The 19,818-nt window shown below is 32.7% G+C and overlaps 9 protein-coding genes across 9 annotated transcripts; 2 read left to right on the top strand and 7 right to left on the bottom strand.

Annotated features, from left to right (window-relative positions):
• Positions 1 to 28: 28 nt before the first annotated feature.
• On the bottom strand, positions 29 to 1,263 carry PPL_08642 (uncharacterized protein; the record flags this gene model as incomplete). The annotated part of the gene is made up of 3 exons (XM_020579450.1): positions 29 to 795; positions 889 to 1,070; positions 1,154 to 1,263. The coding sequence occupies 3 exons, from the start codon at positions 1,261 to 1,263 to the stop codon at positions 29 to 31; spliced, it is 1,059 nt and encodes a 352-aa protein (XP_020430125.1).
• A 929-nt stretch (positions 1,264 to 2,192) lies between these two features.
• PPL_08641 (uncharacterized protein) lies at positions 2,193 to 4,276 on the bottom strand (the record flags this gene model as incomplete). Its single annotated transcript, XM_020579449.1, has 4 exons — positions 2,193 to 2,914; positions 3,009 to 3,193; positions 3,277 to 3,346; positions 4,258 to 4,276. The coding sequence occupies 4 exons, from the start codon at positions 4,274 to 4,276 to the stop codon at positions 2,193 to 2,195; spliced, it is 996 nt and encodes a 331-aa protein (XP_020430124.1).
• A 1,722-nt stretch (positions 4,277 to 5,998) lies between these two features.
• On the bottom strand, positions 5,999 to 7,213 carry PPL_08640 (uncharacterized protein; the record flags this gene model as incomplete). The annotated part of the gene is made up of 1 exon (XM_020579448.1): positions 5,999 to 7,213. The coding sequence occupies one exon, from the start codon at positions 7,211 to 7,213 to the stop codon at positions 5,999 to 6,001; it is 1,215 nt and encodes a 404-aa protein (XP_020430123.1).
• Positions 7,214 to 7,691: 478 nt separating this feature from the next.
• Positions 7,692 to 8,783, bottom strand: PPL_08639 (uncharacterized protein; the record flags this gene model as incomplete). Its single annotated transcript, XM_020579447.1, has 1 exon — positions 7,692 to 8,783. The coding sequence occupies one exon, from the start codon at positions 8,781 to 8,783 to the stop codon at positions 7,692 to 7,694; it is 1,092 nt and encodes a 363-aa protein (XP_020430122.1).
• Positions 8,784 to 9,116: 333 nt separating this feature from the next.
• purD (phosphoribosylamine-glycine ligase) lies at positions 9,117 to 11,599 on the bottom strand (the record flags this gene model as incomplete). The annotated part of the gene is made up of 2 exons (XM_020579446.1): positions 9,117 to 11,469; positions 11,544 to 11,599. 2 exons carry the CDS (start codon positions 11,597 to 11,599, stop codon positions 9,117 to 9,119), a joined length of 2,409 nt encoding a protein of 802 aa, XP_020430121.1.
• Positions 11,600 to 12,291: 692 nt separating this feature from the next.
• PPL_08637 (mannitol dehydrogenase family protein) lies at positions 12,292 to 13,823 on the bottom strand (the record flags this gene model as incomplete). The annotated part of the gene is made up of 2 exons (XM_020579445.1): positions 12,292 to 13,349; positions 13,454 to 13,823. The coding sequence occupies 2 exons, from the start codon at positions 13,821 to 13,823 to the stop codon at positions 12,292 to 12,294; spliced, it is 1,428 nt and encodes a 475-aa protein (XP_020430120.1).
• A 1,234-nt stretch (positions 13,824 to 15,057) lies between these two features.
• nhp2l1 (SNU13 family protein) lies at positions 15,058 to 15,527 on the top strand (the record flags this gene model as incomplete). Its single annotated transcript, XM_020579444.1, has 2 exons — positions 15,058 to 15,060; positions 15,135 to 15,527. 2 exons carry the CDS (start codon positions 15,058 to 15,060, stop codon positions 15,525 to 15,527), a joined length of 396 nt encoding a protein of 131 aa, XP_020430119.1.
• A 131-nt stretch (positions 15,528 to 15,658) lies between these two features.
• Positions 15,659 to 18,060, bottom strand: PPL_08635 (uncharacterized protein; the record flags this gene model as incomplete). The annotated part of the gene is made up of 4 exons (XM_020579443.1): positions 15,659 to 15,693; positions 15,761 to 16,107; positions 16,407 to 16,482; positions 17,817 to 18,060. The coding sequence occupies 4 exons, from the start codon at positions 18,058 to 18,060 to the stop codon at positions 15,659 to 15,661; spliced, it is 702 nt and encodes a 233-aa protein (XP_020430118.1).
• Positions 18,061 to 18,757: 697 nt separating this feature from the next.
• PPL_08634 (uncharacterized protein) lies at positions 18,758 to 19,808 on the top strand (the record flags this gene model as incomplete). Its single annotated transcript, XM_020579442.1, has 2 exons — positions 18,758 to 18,977; positions 19,099 to 19,808. 2 exons carry the CDS (start codon positions 18,758 to 18,760, stop codon positions 19,806 to 19,808), a joined length of 930 nt encoding a protein of 309 aa, XP_020430117.1.
• Positions 19,809 to 19,818: the final 10 nt, after the last annotated feature.

Raw genomic sequence — 19,818 nt, 5'->3', positions numbered from 1 at the left:
AGCAAGTCATTGGTTAATAACAATCGATTTAAAAAGATGATAGAAGTAAAATGAATGCAGAAATCACGATTAAAATCAAGGAATTTGATTTCAAAGATGAAGAGTCGTTGGTTTTAGATGGTTCAATCTCTTCTGGTGAAATGTTCAAACCAAGACGTTTCTTTTGTGTTTGAGTGTCGGTGGTGGTCGATGTTCCTTCGGTGTAGGTTGTGGTTGTGACGATATTCGAGATTTCACCAGATTTGATTGTTGTGACTGTTATTGTAAATGTTGCAGTGTCACTCGATACAGTTGTTGTATTAATCACAACATATGAATCGTAATTCACTCTGGTTGTAACTGTGTTTGTTGTGGTAAGATAATCATCACTGGTAGTTGTGGTATGGGTAGTAACACTTCCGTTGCTTGGTGAAGTGGTTGTGGTTGTTGTTGGACTGAATGTTGTTGTTCCATCGGTAGTGAATGGTGCTCCTGTTGTACTGTTCCATGAGCTCGTTGTTGGCGATCCAGTTGCAGAACTTGTTGTTGTGCTATTCCATGAGCTCGATGTTGGAGATCCAGTTGTACTATTCCACGAACTTGATGTCGTTGTTGTTGTTGTTGCTGCTTGTGTTGGACAGGCCAAATTACTGTTGAGTTTGATGGTGAATGTACAGGTGGAGATCTCAGTTGCACTCAGAATTTGAGTTGGTCCAGAGGTACACATCATTTGAATTTGTGTACTTCTGACAATGGTACCTGATTTACAGGTGCTACCACCAGTGTATGTAATATAACCACCAGCAACGCCATTGCCTTTAATTGTTTGGGTGAAAGAGTTTAACTTTAATTAATATTTAACAGAGCAACAAAAGAAACATTTAATAAAGTGTATTTAACGATACATACTTAAAGAATTGACAATAGCATTGACATGACCACAATCAGCTTTTGGTTGTGTATCAGTTGGTCCCTGTTGACATACAGAACATTGTGGGTTAATAGTTGTACATTTTGAGGCAGTTTGACAAATATTGAAATAGTATGTGGCTTTAGAAGCATCTTGAACTGACCATGATGTAGAATTTGCTCTTTTAGTTAAATATTAGTATAAGATGTTGATATTTTAGATAGATCGGGTATGTTTGTTTATTGTTTTTTACATATTACTTACAACTTGGAGAAATCATAGTTTTTACCATAAGCATTCAATTTACAATTTTGGGCTGAAACAATAGCAATTGCAGCTACCAAAATGAGAAGTGTGCTAAATACCAATTTCATTATTATATATATTGTTAAATATTTATACTTGATTAACAAAAAATAGTTAAAATAGATGTGACCAACCACAATTGGGCAAGTTATCAGTTGTCGGAATTTTAAATGTGGTAAAAGGCAAAAAATAAAAATTGGAAATAAATAAATAAAATTCCCTAAAAAAAGTTTTTGGATGTCTACCAACTTATATGCTAGTGATCGGAGCAAGTAAAAAAAAACTATGTAGTGTAAGTTAAAATCACAATATCTAGCATAAAAGAGAGAGATTTTATCATTTCTAACCATTGTATAATAGATGATTCCAAAATTGTAGCTTCTTTTCCAACACTATTATTGTATAAATGGCTGACATTGGTAGATCATATTTTCTATAGATTGGTAGTCAACATCCGAAAACAAAAATGGAAATAGACATATACATCGTAGAAAGGATTTGAAGAAAATATTTAACGGCAATCAGAAACAGAGAACAAGAAGATAGAGAATCAGAACATACAAAGTGGTAGAGAAAACGGGCCAATTAAGAGAAGAAACATAAACTAACGCCGAAAGTGAAGAAGAACAGCAAGCACCTAGATGAAGTCAAACTACACCTCTCAGTAGAAGAAGAACAGCCACCACACCAACTAGGTCTAACAAGCATTACAACAAGAAAATATGCTTCAAAATGTGCATATATACAACTTCTATGTACGTGCAAATATCAATATACGTCAAAGGAATTAATTATAAATAGTTTTCTAATAAATTATCCATTGTCATTTGTTATTCTTATCCTCTTAGACAATTTCGATGGTTTGATCACAAATTTTTTTTACAAATCTTTTTATATTAATTATGTCGTTACTCGTTTTAAGATTTGTTTATAAGATTTATTTATTTAGTGAATGACAAGACAGACCATTAGTTCATAGTTTAATTTATAAATCTATTTAAAAAGATGATAGAAGTAAAATGAATGCAGAAATCAAGATTAACATCAAGGAATTTGATTTCAAAGAAGAAGAGTCGTTGGCTTCCTCTGGCTCAATCTCAAAGATTTCGATTCTATCTGGTGAAATGGTCAAACCAAGACGTTTCTTTTGTGTTTGAGTGTCGGTGGTGGTCGATGTTCCTTCGGTGTAGGTTGTGGTTGTGACGATATTCGAGATTTCACCAGATTTGATTGTTGAAGTAACGGTTGTTGTCAATGTTGCAGTGTCACTCGATACAGTTGTTGTATTAATCACAACATATGAATCATAATTCTCTCTGGCTGTAACTGTATTTGTTGTGGTCAGATAATCATCACTGGTAGTTGTGGTATGGGTAGTAACACCTCCACTGCTTGGTGAAGTGGTTGTGGTTGTTGTTGGATTGAATGTTGTTGTTCCATAGGTAGTGAATGGTGCTCCTGTTGTACTATTCCATGAGCTCGATGTTGGCGATCCAGTTGTGCTATTCCATGAACTCGATGTTGTTGTTGTTGTTGTTGTTGGACAGGCCAAATTACTGTTGAGTTTGATGACGTATGTACAGGCGGAGACCTCAGTTGCACTCAGAATTTGAGTTGGTCCAGAGGTACACATCATTTGAATTTCAGTACTTCTGGCAATACCTGAATGACAGAGGGTACCACCAGTATATGTAATAGAACCACCAGCAACGCCATTGCCTTTTAATTTGGGTGCAAGAGTTTAACTTTAATTAATATTTAACAGAGCAACAAAAGAAACATTTAATAAAGTGTAATTGTTAACAATACATACTTAAAGAATTGACATTAGCATAGGAGGCTTGACCACAATTAACTTTTGGTTGTGTATATGATGGTGCTTGTTGACATACAGAACATTGTTGGTCAATAGCTTCACATTTCGAGGCAGCTTGGCAAATATTGAAATAGTATGTGTTTCTAGAAGCATCTTGAACTGACCATGATGTAGAATTTGCTCTTTTAGTTAAATATTAGTATAAGATGTTGATATTTTAGATAGATCGGGTATGTTTGTTTATTGTTTTTTACATATTACTTACAACTTGGAGAAATCATAGTTTTGACCATTAGCATTCAATTTACAATTTTGTGCTGAAACAATAGCAATTGCTACCAAAATTAGAAGTGTGCTAAAGACCAAATTCATTTATATATATATTTTTAAATATTTAATCTTGATTAACAAATAATTATAAAAATAGTTAAATAATAGTTAAAATAGAAGTAACCAACTAACACAACGAAAAAAACATGGTTAACAAAAACTTGAACTTGAGGCAAATGAGCAGCTGGGAATTTTAAATGAGGGAAAAGGTAAAAAATGAAAATAAATAACATTCTTTAAAACAAGAGAATCTGTTCAGTTAATGGAAACCTGTTGGCGTGCCAATCCATGAGCTGGATGTTGTTATAGTTGTTTGTGTTGGACATGAATAGTTCGTTAAGAAATATCTTGATAGTATTTGTTCCACGGTAAAAATCGAAGATAAGGCTCCGATCAGCTTCAAACTGAGGTTTATATCAAGCTGAGAGCTGAGCTGAAACTGAACTGAAACTGATTATTTAGTATTATAAAATAAAAACAGAGTTAAACTATCGATAAAATATAATTTTGTTATTTAAATAATTTTTACTAAATCATTTTACTGATAACAACAAACTAGTTTTTCGATTGTTTTTTTTGTTATATTTCACGTCTTTAAATCTAAAAGATTTACCTTAAAAAGAATATAATAAATACAAATAAATATAGTAATTTTAATTATTCATAACAAGGACACACTTTGAAAGATAGAAGAAACAAATGGTTTATTCTCTTGAAAAACAGAAAAAAATTTGATACTTACTGCGTAAACACAGAAACCAAATTTTGTCTAAGTCTTTCCAAGACCGGGGTATAATAATATTGACTTTTGTTATCTCGGCTGGATACTTAAGTTGGCCTGGCTTCCCACGATCCAAGTATACAGCTGCAATTTCTAGCAGAAACTGTCTTACAGAAAATATTAGATATTACTTACTATGATATGATAGATCCATATCTATCACCTCGAAACTGATTCAAGGGAATGAATAAAAAAAATATTATTAAAATTAAATAAAAATTTGGCGTTTGAAGAATTATCCTATTCCTTTTATTAGGGCAAAAATAATTTATAAATGAAGTTTATTTAAGAAATAAACTCACTATCAGATAGATGTTTTACTACTTTTAGTATTTGGTGAGGGGTAGTAGAGTATTTTTTTTGAATGTGCCATTTAAATTAATTTTAATTTCATTCGATGAAACAAATTAAAAACAAAAATTTTTATGAAAAAATTCAATTTTCTCAGTTTCAATTATGAACTTCAAAACTGAAATTGAATAGAATCTAAGAGGACACGATTCTGCCATCTACAACAGAGACATTGATATATTCTGAAAACAAACTACCAGAATCTGTGGCGAAATATCCATTTGGTAACATTGTTTGTACATAAGCTTGTATACATTGCATCAACGCTCTCTAATCAGATCCAATTTCTTTAAATTACATCAAATAGTGTACCAAGTGCATATATACTATCAAAGTCGCTGTATGGTTTTCCTTTTCATTTATCATTTACGTTGAAATAAGGAATATATTGCTCAAAAAGAGACTATTATTTATGTTTTTGTGAAAGAAGGCTTGGTCTGGGAGTTGAAAGGTTCTTGAACCAAGGGGATTTATTCAAGATCAATTCTTCGTAGTCTTTCTGATAAATACTATTGCTTATACTTTTCATCTATTGTACTGACTAACGCAACGTGCTGTCAGTCAATAAAGCATTCATTCATTTTACAAATTGCAATACTTTTTTCTATAATCTTTACTTTAGGAAATATCAGTGGTATTGTTAGATAGCCTGGTTCAAGTAGTTTATATTAATATATTATTTATTTAATAATATACTAGCAAAAATTAAAAAGAAAATATTCCAATATATATGGGTCTCAATTTATAAATAAAAAATAAAAAGAAAAAACAGTTAACAATTTGAAGATTTTTTTTATATGCTGGTTATCGAAGCAGGTAAATAAAACTGTGTAGTGTAAGTTAAAATCACAATATCTAGCATAAAAGAGAGATTTTATCATTTCTAACCATTGTATAATAGATGATTCCAAAATTGTATCATCAATCATTATAAAACTAGATACCGAATTGGATTCATCATTTGTTACAGAGAATAGTTTAGACAATGAAAAGTTGGAAGAAAGTCATGCAGGTGAGAAGAAAATGATTCTATCGAGTTAGATTCATATTCATCTGAAGAATCAGAACATATAAAGTGGTAGAGAAAACAGCCAATGAAGAAACATAAACTATCGCCGAAAGTGAAGAAGAACAGTAAGCACCTAGATGAAGTCAAACTACACCTCTCATTAGAAGAAGAACAAGCACCACACCAACTAGGTCTAACAATAGAAAAGCATTACAACAAGAAAATATACTTCAAAATGTGCATATATACAACATTAATTATAAATAAAAATTTTCAAATATAGATCGACTAGTAGTGTTAAGAAAAACAAAATTTAATTTGAATAAAATAATTAATTGGTTTATAATATTTATTTATTTAGTGAATGACAAGACAAGCCATTAGTTGATTAATAAATCTATTTAAAAAGATGATAGAAGTAAAATGAATGCAGAAATCAAGATTAACATCAAGGAATTTGATTTCAAAGAAGAAGAGTCGTTGGCTTCCTCTGGCTCAATCTCAAAGATTTCGATTCTATCTGGTGAAATGGTCAAACCAAGACGTTTCTTTTGTGTTTGAGTGTCGGTGGTGGTCGATGTTCCTTCGGTGTAGGTTGTGGTTGTGACGATATTCGAGATTCCACCAGATTTGATTGTTGAAGTAACGGTTGTTGGTCAATGTTGCAATGTCACTCGATACAGTTGTTGTATTAATCACAACATATGAATCGTAATTCTCTCTGGCTGTAACTGTATTTGTTGTGGTCAGATAATCATCACTGGTAGTTGTGGTATGGGTAGTAACACCTCCACTGCTTGGTGAAGTGGTTGTGGTTGTTGTTGGATTGAATGTTGTTGTTCCATAGGTAGTGAATGGTGCTCCTGTTGTACTATTCCATGAACTGATTGTGGTTGGAGATCCAGTTGTGAAACTTGTTGTTGTTGATGATCCAGTTGTAATATTCCATGAACTAGATGTTGTTGTTTGAGTTGGACATGAACTATTGATTGAGTAATATCCTTTGTGAACTGAAACTGTCTTCCATGAACTCATAAAGTAAGGAGCACTAATTACATTGATATATCTTGATTGTGAGCTTTCGACAGTCAAGCTATGAGAAGACATGATTCTATCATCTACAACAGTGACGTTGATATATTCTGAAAACAAACTACCAGTTTCTGTGAAGAAATATATATTTGGTCTCATTGAATTGTCAATTAAAACATTTGTATATCTGTACTCTCCACAATAAAAATAGAAATATTGATAATCGGTTGAGTATTGAATTTGTAATGTATTTAAGGGGCTCATAAAAGTCCAGTTGGAAACAGTGATTTCAATAACTACAGTACCAAATTCTACTGGAATTTTCTGACCTGCAAATTGATATTCTTGACCTGTGAATGGTTCTATAAAGGTTATATTTACAACAGCACTTCCCAAGTAAAATGTGAATTGGTTGTAATAATTATTGTTATAGTTTCCGAGTGGATAACTTTGAACAATAGAATTATTTACATCTACTTCTTGAATCTGAAATGGTCTGGCATTCATAGTATTACTATTTGGGAAATAATATCTTAAAACTGGTTCATAGAGCTCTCCAAAGGTGTATGGTTGTCCAACCTGATATTGGCATCTATCTCCAGAAAATCCAGAGAAACATTTACAGTAACCAGAATCACCATATCCATAGTTACATTGATGGTCGATCGGTATTGTAACATTAGGTATAGGTTCAGTCATGTCACAAAAAGGACCACTGAATCCTGGGAAGCAGAGACAAATATTATTGATTATGGTTCCATTAAAACAAGGTAGAAGAGGTGTGGGTGGGAATGTAGGAGTTTGAGCTTGAGTTTGCGAAAGAAAAATAATAATTGAGATAAAAATAAAAATTAAATAATTATTTTCCATTTTGTAAGATATATGAATTAAATTGGTAATGAATGAACTTTGAGGTATTTATATTTTTATTTCGTTTTGATAATTCAAACTTTCATTCTTGTAAAACCCATTTCTCAGAAAAATCACCACCCAATAAAAATTTTTTTGCCTTGTTTTCCAATTTTTTTAATTTAAACATATATTATCTCGATCTATTGTTTCAAAACATTTTTATTCAAATCATCTTCATAAAAAAAACTTAAGATGCTAAAAAAAATATACCAACCGAAACATGAATTATTCAAACAATTTTAGTGATTTACAAATGTCAGTTTATTTATAACTGGGTTGCAATCAAAGTCAAAAGTACAAAAATTGAAATCATTACAATTGATTTTGATTTCAAGTTTGAAGAGTCACTGGTACCAGTAGTTGAGGTATCTGAAGTGGTAGAAGTAGATGTTGGAAAACCAGTTGTCGAAGTGGTGTTTGATTCGCAAGAATTATTGCTTAGAGAGTTATAAGCCTTGTAAAGTACAACATGACTCACTGAGTCATCAAAGTACGGAAGATTAATTCGTTGATAAATACTTGAACTATTTGCTTGGTAGCTTTCAATGTCCGCATATGCTACTCTAACATCTAAGATAATAAAGTTTATGTATTGAGTAAACAAACTACCAAAGATATTAGATAGATACAGATAGGGTGGCAATTCGGTAGGAATGTCGGAGACCACCGTTGTATCAATGAGTCCACATGGCGCAGAAGCTATCTTATCCCACTCGGTGTAGAATTCGACTTGCAAGTAGTTCAAACTACTCTGGAAGGTCCAATTGGAAACTGTTATCTCTGCAATGACATTCCCATACTCTACTGGGATATTTTGATTTCCCAATGTATATGTTCCATTTTTAGAGTCAACATAATTTATTTGAAGTGATGCACCTCCAATGCGATACAAGTATTGATTGTTGTTACGTTGGAACAAAGAACCTTCGAGAAGAGTGTAGGTCACAGTATTGTTGTTAGAATCAGACTCTCTAATTGAATATGGCTTGCTGGTAATTAACACATTGGTGAAGTTAAAACCAATAGAAGCATCCTGTGATAGAGTCGTATTGGTATAAATATTTCCAACTGAATTCTCGCATCTGTCACCATTGAATCCTTTAGAGCACTGACAATATCCAGTATCGCAATATCCATTTTTGCACTGGTTGGTGCAATCATAAGAGGGTATGACAGTTGAAATAGTGATGTTGATAGCCAAACTACAATCTACACCTGTATAGCCTTGGTTGCATACGCAAATTTGATTAAGACATTGTCCGTGAAAACAAGCAAGGCAGTCTGATGTTGTTTCAGCTTTGGACAACCAAGCGAATAAAACTAAAGAGATATATAAAATAATATATTTTTGTGACATTGGTGAATGAACTTAAAATAGAGTGATAAATTCTTCGTTGTCTTTTGTTGATAATTTTTATTACCTCATGAGGAACGACTCGTCCCTCATCAGAAATAAAGATTTAGATTTTTTTTTTTTTTTTAAAAAAGATTTAGAAATTAGAACAATTTTGCTCAACGGTTTTAATAGGCTCATGAGCCTACCCTAAACTCATAAATGTTATTATTATTATGTATTTCGAAAAATAAATAAATATTAAAAATAATAATTGTTGATAACTGTGCATCAAACAATTTATTTTTCAAAACATGTAAATCAAAAATGTTGTGATACAATTTTAAAATTATAAATTTATTGATAAATAACCTTTGGTTTTGAATTTGTTTCTGTTGAAGCTGTAATTGTTCCGATTTGATATACTGTTTCGTTGTGTTGTTTGAGGATTTCGGTGATTGATTCAACTCTGTTTGCATCAACAATTACAATCATACCTAAACCACAGTTGAAGGTCCTCAGGAGTTCGAATTGCTCCATCTTTCCAATGTTGTTCAACCATTGGAATACAGGGAGAATCTCCCAGCTGTTGAGCTTGACTGTTGCGTTCATTCCATCGGGAAGTACACGTGGAAGATTCTCTGTGATACCACCACCGGTGATATGTGCCAATCCGTTGATACCACCAGCTTTAATAGCTGCCAAACATGAAAGAACGTAGAGACGAGTTGGTGTGAGAAGTGCTTGTCCCAAGGTCTTTGACGATTCGAATGGTGCCGGCAAATCGTAGACCGATCCGTTGGCGTTGACCAATCCCGACTTCTTCTCGACGAGATAACGAACCAATGAGTAACCGTTTGAGTGGACACCGGACGATGCCAAACCCAAGAGTACATCTCCAGGCTTGATGTTACGTGGCAACATTTGAGTACGCTCGACAGCACCAACAGCAAAACCAGCCAAATCGTATTCACCATCACGGTACATACCTGGCATCTCAGCGGTCTCACCTCCAATCAGTGCACATCCCGATCCACTGCAACCCTTGGCAATACCACCGATGACTTGTGTGGCGACATCGACATGGATACGACCGGTAGCAAAGTAATCGAGGAAGAACAATGGCTCGGCACCTTGCACCAAGACGTCATTGACACACATGGCAACCAAATCAACACCGATATTATCGTGAATTCCAATCTCTTGGGCAATCTTTAGCTTGGTTCCAACACCGTCGGTTCCAGAGACGAGGATTGGGTCAACGAAACCTGCAGCTTTAGTATCGAAAAGAGCACCAAATCCACCGAGATCGCTAACACAACCCTTACGAGTGGTGGCCTTGGCCAATGGTGCAATATTGTCTACAACGGCATCTCCACGCTCAATGTCGACACCGGATTCACTGTACGAAACGGATTTGCTGTTCTTTTGTGAAGCAAGATAACGTTGTGCTTTACGACCGATATCACGACGGAATTGACGTCCTTGGAAGTCAATGGTGTCGTTGGCCTTGTATGCCAATTGAATGGCAGTCTCCAACTCGCTATTTACACTAGTTGCAGAGAGTACACGACCGCCGGATGTAACCAACTTTCCATCGACAACGGTTGTTCCTGCTTGGAAGATCATCGCTTCGTCAGAGAATTTCGCGTTGTTGAGTCCGTGGATCTCACGTCCCTTTGGATAGGAATCTGGATATCCCTCTGATGCCGACACAATGGTGACGGCGTAGGCTTGCTTCCAGTTGACCTTGATCGAGTCGAGTGCACCGTCACAACAGGCATCGACAACCGCGATCAACTCTGTATCCAACAGTGGTAAAACAACTTGTGTCTCTGGATCACCCATTCTACAATTGAATTCGAGCACATTGATCACACCGCTTGGCGAAACCATCAGACCGGCAAACAATACACCGACGAATGGACGTCCTTCACGACGCATACCGTCAACGGTTGGCTTGATAACAGTGTCGAGAACACGATCCATAGTCGGACCGAATCCAGTTCTCGAAGCAATGGAACGATCGGTTACGAATGGTGCTGGCGCGTAGGCACCCATTCCACCTGTATTTGGTCCCTTGTCATCGTCGAATATACGCTTGTGGTCTTGTGCAGCGGGCATCAAAACAACAGAGTAACCGTCAGAGAATGCCATCACCGATGCTTCCTCGCCGTCCAAGAACTCTTCGATGACCACTTCGTCACCGGCGGCACCGAATTCACGATCAACTAAAACACGCTTGACTGCGAGTTTTGCCTCTTCTTTGTTGGCAGGGATCAATACACCTTTGCCAGCGGCGCATCCGCTAGCTTTGACGACGACGTTGAAGTCGGCTTGCTCTACATACTGTGTGGCGGCATCGTATTGTGCGGCACCTACAAACGATTTGTAACGTGCAGTCGGGATGTTGTGACGTGCCATAAAGTCTTTGCAAAATACCTTGGATCCCTCGATCTCGGCGGCCTTTTGACTTGGGCCAAACACACGGATACCACGACGTCGCAGACCGTTGGCGATACCGTCAACCAATGGCACTTCCGGTCCGACTATAACTAAATCTACACCCAAACGATTGGCAGCATCACCTACTGCTTCAGCAGTCACAGCAACATCTGACAAGTTAATAATACGATCACCCGAAGTCGAAGCACTTCCATTTCCGGGTACCATATAAACTTGTTCAACTTTTGATGATTCCAATAATTTCCTAAAAATAATAAACAATCAATTAATAAATGTTCATTTTACATTATTATAATAATCATTCAATATTCAACATACCATGCAATAGCATGCTCTCTAGAACCTGAACCAATAACAATAACTTTTTTTGACATTTTTCGTTATTCTATATATTATTATTGATATTTATATATTATATATTTTATATATTTAAAAGTTGCTATAATGGTTAGATTATATATACTTGTAAATGTGTGAAATGTTGATTGATCGATTAATTAATAATTGAATATTAATTAATTTTTAAATATATTTATTTATTTATAAACAGAAAATAATAAATAAATATATATAATATTTAATAATAACTTATTATTATTATTATTATTTGATTGTTATTATTTTACTAGCTATAATAATTGTTGTGAAATGGAATGGAGTGAGTGTTGGTGCATACAACAATGGGAATGAAACAAACAAACACAAATAAATTTAATTTAAAAAAGCACACATATTTATCAGAGACCTCGTTCGTTTTCATGCACCATGTCCCTCCCAAATCATGATAATTTTCATTTTTTTTTTAAAATTCAAGGGTTTTCGAAAATAGTGTGTGGTAATTTTTTTTTATTAGGTTCCGATATTTCTCGGACCGGACAACGTCTTTTACGGTTTTTTAAATAAAAACAAAATAGATCTCTCTTTTTTTTTTTTATTTAGCAAATTTATAAATAAATAATAAACAAAATAATAAATAATGATTTTTGGAATCAAAAGATGAAAGAGTAGAATAGAATGTTTATTACATTACATCTCTGTTATTATTAATTATTATTAATTATTATTGTTATTGTGCAGAATGACCAATATTTCTTTTTTCTAACCACTCGGTCATGTTTTTGATTTCATTTCTAAGTGAGCTGTTGAACTTAGAGTTGTCTACAAGCTTTCCAAATAATCGTTTCTCTTTGGAGTATGCCTCGATTGGGTCACTGGCAGAGAGTAACTTGTGTGCATCTTCAGGCACCATGCATCCATCATGATAGTTGAACGGGAGTTGATTCTTGTGCCATCTCATAAAGAATAGATAGTAGATAGCAGCGATTCTGATGGTTGCTGTTGGATCTATACCCTTCTCGTAGCAACGCATGATGGTTGGAACAAAGAATCCTGGAATCTTTGTCCATCCGTCACCGCTGACTCGCTGGTTGGTGTCTGCAATATGAGGATTACTGAATCGCTCGAGCACAATGTCACGATACTTCTCGAGGTCGAGTGGACTGGACTCGAGTTTCAAGAGTGGAATGATGTCGGTGGTCACATAGTCATAGACATACTTGTGAATGTCTGTGTCAGTGATGTCCTCGTTGATGTAGGTCAGACCAATCAGTGTACCGGCCCAGGCACACAGAGCATGCGAGGAATTCAATATCTTGATTTTGGCATCTTCATAGGGCTCCACAGACTTTACGAGCTCGACACCGACCCTCTCAAGTGGAGGACGACCATCACAGAAACAATCTTCAATCACCCACTGAATAAACGATTCCGACATGACTGGAATCTTGTCTTCGAAGCCGAGATTCTGCTTTTTGACACGTTCGAGCAGCGCTACCGATGGGTGCGGTGTGATTCTATCGACCATCGTATTTGGACAACGGACATTCTGCTCGACCCAAATCACCAGATCCTTGGAAGTACACTTCTCGAGGAACTCCATCAGACATCGCTTCAAGATGGACCCATTGTGTCTGACATTGTCACAACTCAGCAAGGTAACTGGCTCTCCCTTTGCATGTCTCTCTTTGAGAATCTCACGAATCGCTCCATATATGGTTTTAGTATCACCACCAAGATCCGCAATAATATCTGGATGATCATATTTAATATCAAAATGAACATCATCTAAAATTATTATAAAGAAATAATAATAATAATAATAGCAATAGCAATAGTTAAATTATTAGGTTTTTTATAATTATATAATTTGGTTGATTTTTAAAACTTACGATAATATCCACTTTCAGTTACAGTCAATGAAATAACTTTGGTTTCTGGTAGTACTCCTTGATCGATAAGAAACTTGCAATCTGGACGGTATGGTAATACTTTTTTGATAGAGGTAATGACTTGGTAAGAACGTTCGCCATGTGGAGTAACAGTTTCAAGGGTGTATTTCTGGTGCTGGAGATCGAGCTGTATCAACATCTCCTCAGTGTCATCTCTGATATTTCCGAGAGCAATTGACCAGTTCTCACCGAGATCCATTATCCTTTGCAAATAGACAGCTTGGTGTGCTCTATGAAAAGAACCAGAACCAATATGCATCCAAATTGATTTCTCTCCATAGTATCTATTATGAGTTTCTGAACTTGACATTATTTTTACTACAATAATTTATTATTTTTATGTTATCTGTATTACTAGTCTAAAAGTGTGTGTGTGAAGAAATTAAGCACACATATTTTGTTGTTTGTTTTAAATATTTTATTAAAATAAAATAAATTACACTATGTCTTTAAAAAAAAAAAGGTTGTTGTTTTGTTATGCTGTGGTGAGTGGAGGTGTTTAATTTAGGGTTGTTTGAAAAAAATTTATTGGTAGTGTGGAGTGTGTAAATTGGGTGTGTGAACTTAAAGTCATTTTTAAAAAATCTATTTTTTTCCTTTTTAAAAAAAAATGAGTGGAGTAATTTTACATTAATATTATAGTTGCTGTTGTTTTGTTGTAGTGTTGTTTATAGTGAGTGCATTGAATTCAACTATTAAATCCTTTAAGATGTTCTTTTTAATATCTAATAGTCTTTGTTGTTCATCGATATCCATCTGTTTCTCATCAATCTCATTTGAGAGTGTTTGTATTTTTTGATCTAAATTTCTTTGTAGTTGCCAAAATGAGTCCATTCGAATAAAAAGAAAGAAACAAACAAAATTGTACAAATAAACTAAAAATTGAATATAAATCTAAATCAAAATTTACATTAAAAAATTTAAGTAATCTTTCAACCATTTTTGAAACCTTTCAAAACCATCTTTTTTTTTTTTGATTTTTTGATCCATTATCATTTTGGACAGTTTACAAAAACAGTAAAAATAATATAAACATCAAAGAAAATAAAGAACAACAAAGATATCTAATGATACAAGGTGTGTGTTCAAGTTAAAAAAAAAATAAAAAAAGATTTATAATTACAATATATAGTTAAGCTGTCACATGAAGAAAAATTCAAGTGCAGATTCAAGTTACTTATTTAATTATTCCAAAATTGTTTAAAAAAAGTTTACAAAATATAAATCAGAATATAGAAATACTTGAGCAACTTAAACTTGGGGTTTTGGTATCTATCAATTAATGTGAACGAAGATGTCTTTGTTGTTCTTTGTTTTGTCTACAACTACGATCGTAATTCTGAAATGGTCTACCATTTTTCTAAATCTTAACAGAAGAAATAAAATCAATTAAAAAAAAAAATTAAAAAAAAATATTTTGCAAAAAAAAAAACAATTTTTTAAAAAAAATTAATAAAGTTTCTCGTTTTTGACGATTGAGTTTTTATTATTATTATCTGCCGTGACGAAGAAAGTGAAGCATATATTTATATAATCTTATAACAATGGTTTGTATTTTAAAAAATATATAAAAATAAAAATAGATTGGTTGGTTGCTAACTTGATTATTTATCCTATATAGTCTGATTCTTCTGAGCAAATCAATCCAAAGGCCAAGCCATTGGCCGACCACGCCTTGACTGTTACCATTCTCGATCTCGTTCAACAATCGAACAACTACGGACAACTCAAGAAGGGTGCCAACGAAGTCACCAAATCTGTCTCCCGTAGTACTGCCGAATTCGTTGTCTTGGCTGCCGATGCCGAGCCATTGGAAATCGTCTTGCACATTCCTCTCTTATGTGAGGACAAGAACATCCCATACGTCTTTGTTCCATCAAAGGCTGAATTGGGTCGTGTATGCAATGTATCACGTCCAGTTGTTGCTTGCTCCGTTTTGATTGACAAGTCTACCAATCTCAACAACCAAATCAACAACGTCAAGGATGCCTTGGACAGATTGTGGGTTGCATAAACATCTCACTTCTTTTCACTGTTTATAATTATAATCATAATTTAAATAAAAATATATTATACTCTTATAAATGTATAAATTTAATGAAATCATAATTATTATTTTTGTTTACTTTATTTTGTAAAACTAAATTAAATTCTATAATCAAATAATAATTGATAATTATCTATTAAAAAAAATAATTTATTTTCTCTTTATCTTTTGTAGATATATTTTTAAAAGTTCGTATTCACTAGTGGAGTTTGGTGAATATGGCCTATCTTGTTGGTAATCTATATTCATAGGTTGATTATTATCATTATTATTAAAGTTTGTATGTTGTTGTTGTTGTGGTTGTTTAAAATCTACATTATTATTATTATTTTGATAACTATTACTATTACTATTATAATTATCTGCTGTTGTATTATAATTGAATTGATCGATATTCATACTATTTTGTTGATGTGATTGGTGAAAATTTATATTATTATTGTTGTTATCATTATTGTTGTTGTTGTTGTTTGACGATTCAAAATAGTAGTTTGTCATGTCGATATCGTCGAATGACCAATCGGACAATTTGAATTGCTTTTTGTAACTGTTATATGTAACATAGTCGGTGTCATTGATTTCAGTCTGCTTTGGAGCACCCAACGCAATACATAGCCTACACCAAAACTCGATAAACTCTTCCAAGGGGTGTTGATAATCTAATAAAATCTGATATTTCCGTTTCTTTTGTTCTCGCCGATCATCTTCAATCTTTTTCAATAGCTTTGAGGTCTCTTTCTCTGTTAGGTTTGGACATACCAATCTGTTATTCGTTCTTTAGAGACAACAAAATAGTTAGTAAGTAAAGTTATTTATGATCAATATTCGAATGTTAAAACAACCTACTTTATAGTTCCTGAAAGTATTGAATTTGCTTTTGATAGTAAAGTATCATCAAATATATTGTTTTTCTCCCATATACCTAAAATCTATACATACGTAGTATAGTTTAAATAAATATAAATAAATATGTATTTTTTTAAAAGAAAGAGAATAAAATTTTATTTAATTTTATTAGAATTATTCTATATTAGTTGTTGGTGATTGATGTCTGTTGATCAATCATCATCACCATCATCGTACTCTCCTTTCCGCCATCTACTTCCTATTACCAAAAAAAAAAAAAAAAAAAACTAAACAGTGAAAAGATAAAAGAAAAGATAGATTTAGAGAGAAATAAAATATTATTATTTATTATTGTGGTGTTATGACTGACTTATTGATCTTCATATATTTATAAATCCACTGAAAAAAGATAAGACTACTATCTCTCTTTGTCTTAACTTGTTTTTTTGAAGATTGTTCAAAAATAAAGATAAAGAATAAGGATAATAACAACCAATTGAAAAATATTTATTTGTATCAAATACTCTAAATAGATATAATGTATGTATGTATTAAACTCATAATAATAATATTGTTTAAATCGGATCAACAACTTATTATAAGTTGGATGGTTGGGTTGGTTGGGTTGGCTGCTTAGTTCTCTCTTCTGTAGCATTACAGTACAGTGTTCTATTAGTTAAATCCTTTGAACATCACAAAGAATGATGCTGACCACCAAAGCCTAATCTATCTAACGATAACTACTGTAACTGTTTTTTTGTTTTTTTTTTGATTGATCATTTGTTTATCTCTTCTCTAAATTTGTCTTATCTTTATCTAAACTAATCTAATCTTTTCAGTTTTTTTTAAAAAAAAAAAAAAACTACTCTAAATATGATCTTTATGCGTAGGACTATTGTAATGGTGATGGAATGGATGGTGGCAATATGTAATAATAGAGTAAGAAGTGAGTAGAAGAAAAAGAGTGGAGTAGAGAGTAGAGAAGTAAAAATAGAAGGAAGCAGCAGAAGCAACACGTATACGTGTAGAATTGCTCTCAATACAATACCTTTTCAATTATGTCTCTGTTCTTCTTTTTCAGCTCCATATTATCGTCGGGCAACGTCAGTGGTAGTATTTCCTCTATGTTCAAGGATATCAGTGATCTATATGAATCATTACGCTTGGAATGACAGTTCTGACATATACTATCTATTAAATAAAAATATGGTAATCTCTTTGAGTATGCGCTCTATTGTTTTGTTTTAATTTATTAATAAATTAATTAATAATATTAGTATTAGTATATTATTATCTTTTTCTTTTTTTTAAACATCATTATTATTATTGTTATTATTATTGTTATTAGAAGAATAGTGATAAATATTGAACACTCTCTTCCCTTCTTTATCTTTTCTTTACAACTCTTACACTCTTCTCTCCCTCTCTCTTTTTTTCTTAAGATTGAATTCTCTTCAACTTTGCTCATTACACATACTTTTCTCATTCTATTTAAGAGAACTTCAAATAGGTCATCGATGACCGATACATTCTCGACTACAAATTGTGTGGCTTTGTCTATTGATTCTTTGGAAGTTGAGAGAACCTCTAGTTGCTCCTTGAACCTCTCCGTGGGAAAGTCATCAAATGATTGTACTGAATTAAAGTGCTCCATCATTTACAAAAAAATATACATTATATAAATTTAAAATAAAATAATACAATAAAAGAAAATATTTCTACCTATCTATACATAAAATAAAATATCTAAAAAAAATATGAAAAAGTATTAATTATAATTGATGAAACTAAAAGAATGAGTTGAGTTGTGCCATCAAAAATTTTCAATTTCAGTAACATGTTAAAAAAAAAAAAAAAAAATTTCAAAAAAAACAAACAAAAAATATTTTATTTTATATGATGGATTTCATTAATGTTGTTGTTGAAGCATTTTTTTTGATCAAATATTAAAGTTGAATTACTACTTAAAAAGTAGTTGACAAAAATACAAATACAACTTTTTCATTTATATAGTTATAAATGATGTTGATAAGAGACGTGTGTTGGTTGTATACAAAATAAATAAATCTGTTCCATTCTAGAATTTTTTTTTTTTTTTTTTGCAAAATAGTTTTTTTTTTTTTCACTTAAGATCTTAAACAAAAAAAATTCAAAACAACATTCTTTTGAGAGAAACAACATTATAATAGCTAGCGTTATCTTATCATTATTATCAATACATTATTTTAATAAACAAATATAAACATTATTTATTTGGATAGTTTGATTTTTTATTTTTATTTTTATTTTTCTTTAAATTAATAATAATTAATTACATTCATCGTTCTCAGTAGTTAGATTTAAAGTGTTCAATGTCTAATAGTCACAGTGTGGGTGGTAGTAGCAGTAGTAGTAGTAGCAGCAGTAACACTTACAAATGTCCGCATTGTGAGCACATCTACAGTAGCACTTTGTTGACTGGCTCCTCATCATCTGAGCAAATCGACAAATGCGAGCACCTCCTATGCCACACTTTGATTGTCTCAAAGTTGAACACACCCTATCAAGCTATACATGATTTCACATCAAATCGTAAGTTTAATATTAAATTTATATATATATAGACATGTTGTTTATTTAGATAGATAATATTTTTCGTTAAAACTAACGTTTTCTTTTTTTATTTTATTTTCTTATGTTTAAATTAAAAAAGTTATGGGTGTAAAAGTACCGGTTGTAATAGTAAATCGATTCATTAGATTCCTTAGAGATAAGAACGCATCGAATCCACAGGGATACTATACAATTCAACAATCTCGAGCGAGAATCAGTAATACTTTTCAGGGTGTCACTGCCTTCACGTTGAATGCAATCAACAACGAAACACAATGCAGTGTGCAGTACTCATATTATCTTACTGCCAACCCACTCAGTGATATAGCTTATTTCGAGTCGTTTATTCTGAAAAACTATATTGATATATTCGCTCTTATGACTTCACCAGTATCAATTGATATTAGTAGTATGAATGAAGATAATAAACAGCAACAACAACCAACCACCTGTATAAATCAAACATCAACATCAGCATCATCAACAACAACAACAACAAATAGTTTAGAAGATAATAATTCAATATACAATAAGGAAATAGTTTATGTCAATATAAGTGATCAGCAAATGCAAGGATTACTGAAACAGAATATCGAGGATGACGAGGACATTGATGGTAGATGGATAATAGTCACTGGAATTCCCAACCAAATACCAACCTTTATTTGGATTTCACCAATGATGCAGAATGCAGACAAAATTATGCTTCCAATTCGACTGTTATCACAACATACTTTCTCATCACTCTCGTCTTTATCAATAAAGATATCACCACTAATAAAATTACCATCAGTCGCAATACAAATATAATACTTAAAAA

This window comes from Heterostelium album (genome assembly GCF_000004825.1).
Source record: "Heterostelium album PN500 unplaced genomic scaffold PPL_scaffold9, whole genome shotgun sequence".
Taxonomy (NCBI): Eukaryota; Evosea; class Eumycetozoa; order Acytosteliales; family Acytosteliaceae; genus Heterostelium; species Heterostelium album.
The sequence above is the reverse complement of the archived record's forward strand: the minus strand, read 5'-3'. Positions and strand labels throughout refer to the sequence as shown.